This window comes from Saccopteryx bilineata, chromosome 5 (genome assembly GCF_036850765.1).
Source record: "Saccopteryx bilineata isolate mSacBil1 chromosome 5, mSacBil1_pri_phased_curated, whole genome shotgun sequence".
Lineage (NCBI taxonomy): Eukaryota > Metazoa > Chordata > Mammalia > Chiroptera > Emballonuridae > Saccopteryx > Saccopteryx bilineata.
Window position 1 is genome coordinate 147,343,463 of NC_089494.1, and position 12,937 is coordinate 147,356,399.

The 12,937-nt window shown below is 39.5% G+C and overlaps 1 protein-coding gene across 1 annotated transcript in view; it reads left to right on the top strand.

The window, feature by feature from the left end:
• RBM17 (RNA binding motif protein 17) overlaps positions 1-1,760 on the top strand; it is a 39,733-nt gene extending 37,973 nt beyond the window's left edge. Inside the window, exons 11-12 of the mRNA XM_066232579.1 lie at positions 242-314; positions 441-1,760. Of these exons, the coding sequence (XP_066088676.1) occupies positions 242-314; positions 441-544 (177 nt within the window). The 3' untranslated portion in view covers positions 545-1,760. The remainder of the gene's footprint in view (positions 1-241; positions 315-440) is intronic.
• The last annotated feature ends 11,177 nt before the right edge of the window (positions 1,761-12,937 follow it).

A 12,937-nucleotide genomic window follows, 5' to 3' on the forward strand; every position in this document is an offset into this window, starting at 1 on the left:
GGGCAGAGCATTGGCCCTTGGTGGGCGGGCGTGCGGGGTGGATCCCAGTCGGGCGCATGCAGGAGTCTGACTGCTCCCTGCTTCTAACTTCGGGAAGATCCCCCCTAATTTTTTTTTTTTTTGTATGACCATACTCTGGATGGTCAGGAGGCACGAGGAAGTACGTGAATGTTCATTCTACTCAAGGGTTAAGGAAGAAAACTCATTAACTTTACCTGTTATATTTTTATTTCTTTGTCAGATTCCTGGTGCCCCTGATGATGAAGCAGTGCGAATATTTTTAGAATTTGAGAGGGTTGAATCAGCAATTAAAGGTAAGTTGTACAGCTAAATGTAAAGAATAAAAAAGTTTAATTTGTGATCTTGTTATAATTAAAATGTTTCTTGTGATGTGTTATAGGAACCTGCATTAACTCACTGTCTTTTTGTTTGCTTTTTAGCTGTCGTTGATCTGAACGGGAGGTATTTTGGTGGACGGGTGGTGAAAGCATGTTTCTACAATTTGGATAAATTCAGGGTCTTGGATTTGGCTGAGCAGGTTTGAGTTTCAGCACTAGTGCACGAGCTGCACACGGCACGCTGAGCTGAGAAGGTGATACCAGCCTGCAGGCTGCTGGGCACAGACTCTGGAAGGACTGCTAAGATACATGTCGATTAATCCCTTTTTTATTTTGTGTTTTTTTAATATAGTATAAAAATCCTTTTAAAAAAACAGTCTGTGTGCCTCTCTGGTTGTTTCTCTATTTTATTACCACTTCTGAGGTAATTAACTTTTTTTTGCTAGGGTTTCATGATAATTCTCAACATTTTCAGTGATACAGCATTTCTTGCACTTAAAAAAATAGAAAGTTTGGGATTTGGGGTTGTATTAAGTTATTCTTCACTTTTCTTTCTTTTCTTGACTGATTTAAATAAAACCTTCAAGTTACTATAGCTTAAATTCTATAATAAAGTATCATCTTGGCAGTCTGCCATAGGTGAAAATGTCTGCTTTCTCTAACAGAGAACTTTTTCTTATTGACTCCAGTAATAGATAAAAGTCTTGATGACCTGAATTAAGGTTGAAAAATCATGAACCTACCATGCTGTTCAGATGAATCGTTTCAATTAAGCTTAAGTCAGACTGTAGGATTTGTAATGGATTTAGGGTATAGAAATCAGTCTAGCATTTCTTTTTAGAGATTAAAGCATAGTCCTTAGCATAAATCAGAAATGACCAGTTAATTCAAAACCTCATGGGTACATTATAAATGTGAACCCATAATGTTTTGGAAATAGTGGTTCCTTGGGGGTCCCATTTCTACTGGCAAAATTTGTAATAGTGTTAGTTCTTATATGCAATTTTAAAATGTATAAAATTTAGCCACATTATCTACTTAAGTTGTACTGCCAAATAATATATTCCAGAATTATGAAAAATTGTACCATTAAAATGCAGTAGTATGTGTGGCTTAAAAACTTAGCAGAACCATGAAAAAGAAAACATAAAAATATATGGTACTGGGATATGTTGCCAGAGTAGGAAGTGTTTCCAGAAAATATCTGTGCCTGTGTTCTGTCTGTGCTTGCCTGAACATGAGTGTGGTTTTCCTGAGGGGGCAGCTGAAGGACATGCACCTCGGTGTCTCTCTAGGCTATGACAACGTGAAAGCGTGTTGTGACCCTTTGGGGAAAAAAGCACTCAACATTTCTTTGCTTCCATGGACTTGGTTTGGAGACCTAAGAAATATTCTGACCCTTTTTAAAAAAGGATTTTCTCATGTTTTTATTTAACAAATAAAGAATAACATTTTCTCTTTTGTGGTATTACTTTACTGAGTAAAATTTAATTGGGACTTGATTTTTGTGGTAAAAGTGCACATACTTTATAAAAATAAGTTTGGGTTAAAGATTATAATGTAGAATTACATAATTGAACACTTCGTGGGCATAAGAATCAACAGAATCCCTGACACTTGCGTAGGTCTTCCTGTGGACTCAGCTACTGAGCAATGATGCCGTATTTGGCTAACAAGTACCTAAATGTGCTTGTGCTTAGTACTTATGATGAATTAGTTTAATTTGTATTATGAACTTGAATGCTCTTATAGTATAAGTTCCAAACTGCTTTTGATGTCTGCATTACTATTATTTTGCTGCATAATAACGTCATTGTTTATTTGCATTTAGGTGGCTTTCCCAACATACCCATGATCAATAACCATGGAATGAAAAGAACTTATACTGCTTTAACTTTTAGTAACATGGACACAACTGAGAATATCTTTCTCCCCAAACCCTTTTTTTTTTTTTTTTTTTAGGTGAGAGGAAGGCAGATCCCACCTGCATGCCAACTGGGATCTACCTTGCAACCCCATCTGGGGTCGATGCTCGAGTACTGAGCTATTATTAGCACCTAAGGTTGATGTGCTCCAACAGAGCTGTCAGCACCTCAAACCAGTTGATGGGAGGGAAAGAGGGAGAGAAGAGGGACAGGGAAGGGGGGAGAAGCAGATGTCCCTTCTCCTTTGTGGTCTGACCAGGGATCGAACCCAGGATGTACATATGCCAGGCTGACACTTTGTCCACAGAGCCACTAGCCTGGGCCCTCACCAATATTTAATTATTTTTAATTTACAACTGCATTAATCATTTAGTGCATTATTTGCAATGAATTTCTGATACTATAACAATTTCTAAATCTGCAAGATAGTGTAAGAAATTTTAAATTTTCACTATTAACTAAAATTCAAATTTAACTTCAATGTAAATATTCCACTAGAAATTAAAACTTAAAAGAAAGGTTCAGTGTCATAGACATCCTTCTTGGCCTACTTGTGACCTTCTGAAAGTCCTTCCTGTGTTTGGGGAGTCTCCTGCATTCACCTTCTTCCCTAAGGTGGAAACTAGAAACTTACTTTCCCAGCATGTCTTGCAGCTAAGGCTGGCGTGTACCTCCCCCTCTCCCCCCTATCCCTGGATCTTCACATCAGCTCTGCCACTCTCAGGCTACAGAGCTGGTACAGGAGCCATCTTCATATTGGCCAGGGTAGGCCCAATGTTGTCTAGCCTTTGGGCAGTGGTAGCAGAGAGCTTGGCATCCCATAGTGGCATGTATTGTGATGGGGCCACTTGTGTGGCAGGGCAGTCTTTGGAGCAGTTCCTGGATGTGATTTGAGAGTTTTCTTGCTTTTTATGTAAAACCTCCAAGTGTGACTGGGGCCTATCTGGAAATTATATGCTATCTATTTTGTTTTTTGGCGGAGTAAAGGGTGGTGAATTCCTTTTCAATTTAAAACAAGCCAGAGTGAGTTCTCTTATTTGCAACTAGAAACAGCTGACTGATAAACAAGCTGGTCCTGGAATTGCAAATGACAAATCCTAAAAGATGGAGAAGTAAGACAGGAGAACCCACTATCCTAGGTTAGTCGGTGGAACTAGTTATTAGCAAAACATCTTGTCAAACTGTTACTGGACTTCAGGGTACAGACCAGACTGGTGGTAAGGGAAATAATGGGGCAACTGCGGAGTGTTGGCATGTGTTTGGTCACTTCTTAGGCAGCTGGATTGGTGTCAGATTGCACGGCTTCAAACCCTGGTTCTGCTTACTGGCTGTGTGACCAAGTGCCTCAGCTGAAAGTAGATATGCTACTCATACCTACTCTTTAGGATTATTAGGAGGATTAGACAAATATATGGAAAGCAGTATCACAGAAGTAGTGGATAGCTGCAAAGTCCAGCAGAAGAGCAGTTAAGTCAGACTAGAGGCTTGAAAGCAGGAAAGAAAACAGCCTTGGTAAGAGAAGCTTTCTCTGCCTGCATCCTGTAGTCTGAGTAGGTTGAGAGTTGCAGGGTTTAGCATCCTGCTGAGTTGGGAAACCTACCATAATTGAAACTCAACGGGGCCCAGCAGCAGCTGTAGCAAAAATTGAGATTAGAGATTGTGGTCTTGTAAAAATGGAACTAAAGATGTTGCTTTCCCACTTCAGATGACGGCTTTGAGTTGCCTCACGGTACGGTACGGGCAAGGGACTGGACAGTTCCAGAGACCAACTGTTGTAAGACAGAATCCTCAGCTGAAAGGCCATGTAGGTAAAGTAAGATCTTGAAGTTGATTTGAGCATGGAAAACGCAAGTATCCTGATTCTTTTTTGCCTTTGTACATTAGGTCCTTCGTTAAGGGCAGTTAACCTGACTTTTTGTCTGTGTGCCTGCAACATGTAGGGCCACATATGGACTTGATCAAGAAAACTGCATTTCGCCTGAGCTGGTGGTGGCTCAGTGGATAGAGTGTCGGACTGGGATGCAGGGCACCCGTGTTTGAAACCCCAATGTAGCCGGCTTGAGCCCAAAGGTTGCTGGCTTGAAGCTCAAGGTCACTGGCTTGAGCAAGGAGTCACTTGCTCTGCTGTGAGCAAGACACAGCAAAACACAGAAAGCAATCAATGAACAACTAAGGTGCTGCAACAAAGGATTAATGCTTCTCATCTCCCTTCTGGTCTGTCTGTCTGTATCAGTCTCTCGCTAAAAAAAAAAAAGGAAAGTGCATTTCACCCAGACATTTTGGACTGGAATCGGTAACTGGAAGAGACTTGAAGTCATCTTCCCTTAGGTTGAGAGTGAATGCTCTTAAAGTGTATGTGCAGAAAAAAACAGTGAATATTTTGAGAGGAACCAGAGAGGTTGAGTGCAGACACCACAAATCCCAAAATCCTTTCTATCTTACACCTCCATTTTAAAGGCTGGAAAATTTCTTATGTGGAGCTAGGGGCAGCCACGTGCCATTTCTGGCCATTGAGGTATAAGTGGCAATGCAGTTTACATTTAGGTAGTTTTATAAAGGCTTTACTTTCCCAGTTAAAACATGGCAATGCAAGCATTTAATGAACTTCAGGTAATTAGCCAACATGCCAAGGATGGTGAGAGGAAAGGTCTGGTCACATCAGTGAGGTGCTGCAACTCCCTAGGCATAACTTAGGTGGAGAAACTGAGCCATTTCCTGATGGTTTCTTTGGCTTGAAGGCAAATTTACATTTTGTTAATAAAATCTGTCTGCTTTCCAAAATGTGTAATAAATATATTTAAAAGCTGGGAAGGTAGAGGCAATTATTTTGCAGATAATTAAACGTCACCAATTAGTATAAAACCTTGCAGAATGTTTTGCCTCATAGTTTGCTTTTCTTATAAGTAGTCCCTGCCGAAACTGAAAGAGAATTCAGTTTTTCATTTGGATTCAACACATTTCTTTGTTAATTGCTATGTATAGTATTGCTTTTAAAACTGGGAATGAAAAAATGAATGAGGTAGTAATCCTTGCTTTCAGAGTTTATAGTTTATTTCAGAGAGAAACACACAAGCAAAACAGTGCAAGGTAAAACATGCTAAAACAAGATATGGCATTCAACTGAGCTCTCTGGGGTTAGTGACACTGTTTTTCTCTCTAGCCCCAGCATCTGGTGCACAGGAACTTGGCAGTAGATTTGCTGATTCTGTATACAGTACTAAGAGCTCACAGAGGACTAAGCAGATTTGTCAGGAGAGCTGAAGTCTGAGATGGCAATAAAGAAGAGGTGATTTGTGTGAGGTCTTGAAGGAAGAGTAAGGATTGCTAGGTGGAAAGGCAGGAGGAGGGCTTCCCAGACGGACGGACAAGAGGACAAAAGGTTAGTGGCACGACCCCATCTGTCATTGCTGTCTTGTGGCCTTCGAACATCGGGCTAGTTCTGATATGACCCCCAGCTTTAATGTTCTACCATATTTTTTAAAATAAACTTATTTTATGTATAAAGAATTATTGTGACAATAGTACAGTTCCCTTATATCAATATTCCCCTATTACTGATAGCTTACATTAATGTGGTACATCTGGAACAATTAATGAACCAATTTTGACACATTATATATTTTATAAGATTATTACATATTAGACACCTTATTCACATTTTTTTAGTTTCTGCCTAGAGTTCTTTTTCTGTTTTAGGATCCCATTCAGGATACTACATTCCATTTATTTAGTCTTATTTATTTGGACTCTTGTTGGTTATGACAGTTTCTTAGCCTTCCCTTGTTTTTGATATGGTTTTGAGTACCAGTTAAGTATTTTGAAAAATGTCCCTTAATTGGGATTTGTCTGATCTTTATCTCATGGTTTGACTGAGGTATTGTTTTTTTGGTGAGGAGACCACAGAAGAGAAATGCTATTCTCATCACACACTATGAACTTGACTTATCACTGTGGATGTTTACATAGATTAACTGACAAGTATTTGTGGGGTTTCTCTACTGTGAGGCAACTCTTTTTCTCCCTTTACATGCTCTGCTCTGGAAGAAGGTCACTGTACACTTCACACTTAAGGAATGGATAAGGTAGAGTAGCTACTTAAGTTGTTTGGAATTGTGCATGGAAGATTTGTCTTTTTTTCTATCAGTGTGAACTTACAGATATTTATCGTATACTCCAGGTTATAATCCAATATTACTTTGTGGCTCAAATTGTTCCAGTTTTGGCTAGTGGAAGCTTTTTCATTTAGCACCTGGATCTCTTTGGCCTTTGACATCCCCCTGCTGTGTGGTGTTTGGTGGTTAGTTGGTTGTTCTTAGCACTTCATTATTATCTGGTACAAGATACCCTAGGTTCATCTGCTCTTATTTCCTGCCTCAGCCTTAGACTCAGCCTTTCTCCAAGACTGGCGAATGGTATTAGGAACCAAGATCTGGGCATTAGGTGTGCTCATTGTTATTGGGGTGTTGTTGCTGCTAGACCCGCTCTGCTAATAGAGCAAGAGAATATATGTGTGTAGAATAACAGGTGTATATGTAACCGTCTGTATCTATATTAAGGTAAACATGAGTTAATACTGGTGTTTCCAACTCTAATCTCTTACTACATGAATCATCTTGCCTCCTCCCCTTGCTTTTCTGTAATCTCCAACTCCAACAGTGAAAAGCCCAACTCCCACCTTCTGCCTTCCATTTACTTAATTGTTCAACTCCAATACATACATACATACATACATATGTATGTATGTACGTACGTACATAGAACTTTCAGAATCTTTAGTCCACGTACTTGTGTGAAAGTTGATCAACCTGAGTACAGTGCATATGTACAGCTTATCATGCTTTTATAGTCCAATAGGCTTCACTCATTTCTAAAGCTACTTAGTCAACACCTTATCCCCCATCCCAAACTTCAGTGAGGTTACGTGTTTATAATACATTTAGAATTATTTGTCACATTCTACATTTCAACTTGGGATCCCCCAACCTCCTAAATGAGTTTTTAAAAATTTATATAGTTTAGTCTTTGAGCTGTAAAGTTTTATGGGGTTTTACTAATGCTTTAATGTCTTATATTCACCATTACTGTATCATACAGAATGGCTTCACTGACCTAAAGAACATTTCCTGTGCTTTTTCTATTCAAATCTCTCATGCCTGGCAACTACTTCATTTACTACCACTATAGTGTTGCTTTTTTTAGAGTATCATAATTGGAATTATACAGTATGCAGCCTTTTCAGATTGGCTTCCTTCACTTAATATTGTACTTTTTAGTCATCTATATCTTTTTGAGGCATGATAGCTTATTTTTTATCAGTGACTAATATTCTGTTTTCTGAATGTACTACGGTTTGTTTGTTTATTCCCCTATGGAACAACATCTTGGTCACTTCCAGGTTTGGGCAATTATGAATAAAGCTGCTGTAAGCATTTGTGTGCAGGTTTTTTGTGGACATCAGTTTGTACATTAGTTGGGTAAATATCTAGGAGTGTGATTACTGGATTGTATGGTAAGACTGTTCCCATATGTCCCCTTCCTAACTTCATCTACATGTACACTTTTCCCCATTATTAACATCTTGCATTTAGTGTGGACATTTGTTACAAATGATAAGCCCAAATGTCTCTAAATTTAGATAGAAGCCATTTCCTACCACAAGGCTTGAATCTGACAACCCCAAGGCTGTTCTTAAAGGGAGCACAATCCAACACAAAGGCAGGAAGTAGGTGAAATCCCATCTGCCAAATGGATTGCTTAACTATTTTGATGAGATACAGTATTTCCTGAAGTTGCTCCCACAGGCAGTGGGAAAGCAAGTTATCACTGATTAATATCAACTGCCATGCACATGAGTGAAGAGAATGGTAACATGCATGGCATCTATATTTGTTATGCTGGCATACCAAAAATATGCCCTATTGTAAAGCAGATGCTTGAATTCTAGATTTCTAAACAGTGGTGGAATTCAGCCAGTTTAGAACCAATATCTAATTTTTTGTTGAGTTCAGTGAACTAGTTGTTAAAATGGCACTTGTATTCAGGGTTCTCTCTAAGGTGGGCGCCTGGGCAGCTGCCCAATGTAGAAATCAGAAATTTACTTTCCTTACTCTTTTTTTAAACATTTATCTGCACGACAACATATTCTAAGCGCCCCTAGTAATGTTCATTCTGTCCATGGGTGAGGTGAAAAAAATTTGATAAAACTATGCTTGTAATATTTATTCATTTCCTAAAACTCATACCTTTGATGCAATACTACATTTTAATTTCCTCGTGTTTGTTACTTCAGTAAACAAACATAATGTAAAAAGTGCCAAACAACTTGTATTGTTTTTTGTCAGGTATTACTTAATATTTTTTTTCTTTTTCTTTTTTTTTTGTATTTTTCTGAAGTTGAAAACGGGGAGGCAGGCAGACAGACTCCCGCATGCACCCGACTGGGATCCACCCGGCATGCCCACCAGGGGGCGATGTTCTGCCCATCTGGGGCGTTGCTCGTTGCAACCAGAGCCATTCTCAGCGCCCGGGCCAACTTTGCTCCAATGGAGCCTTGGCTGTGGGAGGGGAAGAGAGAGAGAGAGGAAGGAGAGGGGGAGGGGTGGAGAAGCAGATGGGTGCTTCTCCTGTGCGCCCTGGCCGGGAATCGAGTCCGGGACTCCTGCACACCAGGCCAATGCTCTACCACTGAGCCAGCCGGCCAGGCCTACTTAATATTCTTTTCATTAGTATTTTAAAACTCTTTTATAATTTAATCTAATTTTGTGTATCTCTTTTATTGTTCTTATTTAAGTATTAAATGTATGAAATAATAAACTACCTTTTGGTATATTGCTTTTTATACTTAAAACAGTCACTAGGGTAGAGAACCGGTTGCTAAATTATTTGAATCCTACCACTGTCTCTCCAGCATCATTCTATGTCAGGGTGCTCATCTAACTGTTCATTCTGAACTTTAGGTGCAATAAAAAAAATTATTTTAACTTCCTGAAAGCAGCACTCTGAACTTGACAAAATCTTGAGATAATTCACAGCTTTGAAATATATTGCTCACAAAAATTAGGGGATATTTCAAAATAAATGTGAAGCTACAAAATACGCCCTAATTTTTGTGAGCAGTGTACATGATTTTAAGTGTCATTGAAGAACATTACTGACTTAGTTTTCATCAACTCAATCAATAGACATACAGTTGGCATTTTCCCCCATCGTCTTTTTGGCTGAAAGTAACTATTTTCATAATTGAATCCAATAATTTATTCCTGGCCTAAGTAAGTCCAAAATTACATGCTAAAAAATAAAAAACCAGAAAACAAGGTGGGGGGAAAATAATATTTCACATTTGATTGTTACATTTTATTTCGGTGGCTGTCAAAAACAATATATAATTTACGGTACTTTAAACAGCTGGCAGTTTGATTCATTTGAGTAATTAATATCTTAGAATTCTACCAATTCTGCTGCACCATAACTTGTATTTTTTAAAAAAAAAACTACTCAGAAAAATAGCTTTAAAAGAAATAAAGATGCGATCATTAGAGGTTTGATGTTATTAAGTTATCATCTGAAATGACAAAATTTTTAAAAATATGAGAAAAATAAAAATTTCAAGCTATAGGTACATTGCAGATACGCAACAAGTACTCTAAGGTGTTTCAGAATTACATTGATTTTGAAAGAGATGAGATTATTTGCTTCTTTAAAGACAGATTTGTAGGGAAATATGTTCTTATATTTTGGGGCTACTGATGATGGGAGCCAGCTTACCCTCAGTAAGGGAGAAACTGAAAGGAAAGTGCTAGAACGAACCATGTGGGATTGAATCAGAATGGAAATATTGGTAAAAACTCCTGCTTTTCAATATTGATACAGAACTACAGGTTAATGTGTGTGTGTGTGTGTATTTATGTGTATACACACAGTTCTCTGCTGCTCACTGAGGGGGCCTGTGAACAATGACAGCCCCCATAGCAATATGCACACCTACCGACAACTCATGCCCAGATACTGGTTTCTAAATATCACTTGCCCCTGAAAGAAATCAGGGCTTCTATGAAAAGTGGCTGACTCCGGGGCTGGGGGCAGAAAACCACAGGTTAAGCTTGGAACATCTTGTTGTCAGAGTAAGGAAGCGCTCAAAGAATAATGTCGACAGGTCAAAAGACATGAATTCAGCTTGAAGTGGCTACCACTGGCCAAATCTGGAGGACATTAACCACCAAAATAAAAAGTTTTCCAATCTCCCTGATTGTTTCACTGGTTTGGCTTTACATGCTTATCCATGTGGAAGGAATGATACAATATCATCATTTAGGCAAAAACATAGTAAGACTAATCAATTCAAGCAAGAATCACCAATAGATGCTAAATCTACTGGGGGAAATTTTAAGGATTAACCAAATATTGACAGAGACTCAAAGCACCTCCACATGAGCATTTATGAAATACAGAAGGAGAATAGTCATTTTACAGTGATCGAACCTGGCAGACACTTAACCCCATGACCAGAGTCAACACTACCAGCAATGGAACCATGCCTCCAGGTGTGCTGTACCGGGAAGAACTCTCATCACTTGTGTGAGATTCCCACCCAAACAGCATAACTGGAGCTCCTTATGAGCAAAGTTCATACAAACCTAACTTGAGAGAAAGTCTACAAAATTACTGACCTATTTATTCTCTTGAGAACATAAACATGAAAGCAAGGGTAATCCTAAAGAATTTTCCTCAACTGAAGGAGACAGGAACAGGACAATTGGATACAATGCAACATCTTCTGTGTTCTCTGACTATACAGTATGTCCATAAAGTCATGGTGCACTTTTGACCAGTCACAGGAAAGCAACAAAAGACAATAAAAATGTAAAATCTCCACCAAATAAAAAGAAAACCCACCCCTTCATTTGGAGTTAACCCTCAAGGACCCCTACCAGGGCAACTTTGGTAGATGGATGTTACTCATATACCTTCATTTGGCAAACAGTCGTATGTCCACATTACAGTGGATACATATTCCGGATCTATAGTAACCTCTGTCAGAACAGGAGAGGCTGCTAAGCATGTTATAGCTCATTGTCTGTATGCATTGTTCTAGTATTGGATTTCCTAAACTGGCTAAACTGAAAATGCTCCTGCATATGGAGCAAAAGCACTTACTGTATTTTGTCATGCTTACAATCTTTAAAGTTAAGGTATTATTAAAGTGTACTCAGCAAACATTTTAAGGTCAATTAAAAAAAATTCAAGAGGGGGTAGTCATATCCTGGAACTCCTACGGGTCTACCATATCATGTTTTTTACTTTAAAAAAAAATTATATTTCTTTTGAATGCTGATGAACTGGAGACACCAAATCTTTTTTGCCTGTAGACTACTACCTTCTTTATTAGATCCAGCTAATAACACAGTTTTGTCTTTTTCCAAATAGCTCTAGATATATGGAAAAGATTTATATAGGTGGATGGGGATCCTCAAACCCCTCAGCGAGATCTCCTGAGCATGGCTTTTAAGATACCTAGAGGCAGAAAAAGCCCAATAGAGATCAGGGGAACTACCAGCTTTTAGGATACACTCTTAAAGGCTCCAACGCCCCAAAGGGGTCTCATAGGATGCCATCTGGGTCCTGCTTCAATAGTGGAAAGGAAGGTCATTGAGCTGAAGCCTGCCAGGCTTACATGCCTCTGCTGTGAGGAAACAGGGACACTGGAAGGTAGGCTTCCCTCTCACTCCTCTAAGGGAGGGTTCAGTCTCTTCCAGCCCTGCTCCAGCCACCTATGACCTAACCTTGCCCAGAAAGCTGGGGTTTGCCACTGAAGGCTGAAGGTGCCCAGGGTCGTCGGCCCCATCTACGACACTGTGGACGAGCCTAGGGTATTTCTTCCAAGAAGCAGGTAAACTGATCTCATTTGCACAAGGGCCTCTTAACTATGTTTTGCCTGAATAGTCAGATTTTTTATTCTTCCCTCAAAGATCTCTGTTGTGGGTGTTGATAGTCCTATTTTCTGCTGCTTTGCTTAATATATAGTGTTTCCTTTATCCCTCCTACCTCAATGCCTCACTCATATTTCAGGCTGGGACCTACTCCTAAATTAGAGCTCTCTTTCCCCCTTTTGCCAACTTTTTTATGAATCTACCTTTGCCACCCAGCTTAGTGTATCCCAAGGTTCTCTTTACCATGCCACAGTCGCAGAGCTCCAGGGAAAAGCAACCTGGTCTCATCTCTCCAGGCAGAGGAGAACCTGGTCTCATCTCTCCAGGCTCCATATCCACGCATGCTGCAAATGGCTTTTCCAGTCTACCTGAACCATTCCCAGCTAGAAGCAGTGGTCATTGGGACTTGGATATGAGCTGCAAAGTATAGAATGGTGACAACAATTACAGTGCCATGCGGACTTTTCCTGGATGTGGACTTTTTCTGGAGTCCTGCTCCCTGTGACAGATCCTACAGACTGAACTGTGGTTGGGTTGCATTTTTCAGGGATTTGGCATGGTGATGGGCCAACTTGGACTCAGTGAACATGTGAAGGACACTGCTCTTTTATGGATTCTTGCTGTATTGGCCAAGAGTTTGCTTAAAGGCTTTTAATCACTGTAAAAAGAAAAAATAGAAGACTGGATGAAGAAGATGGGACACATATACACCATGGTATATTATTCAGCTAGAAGAGATGATGACATT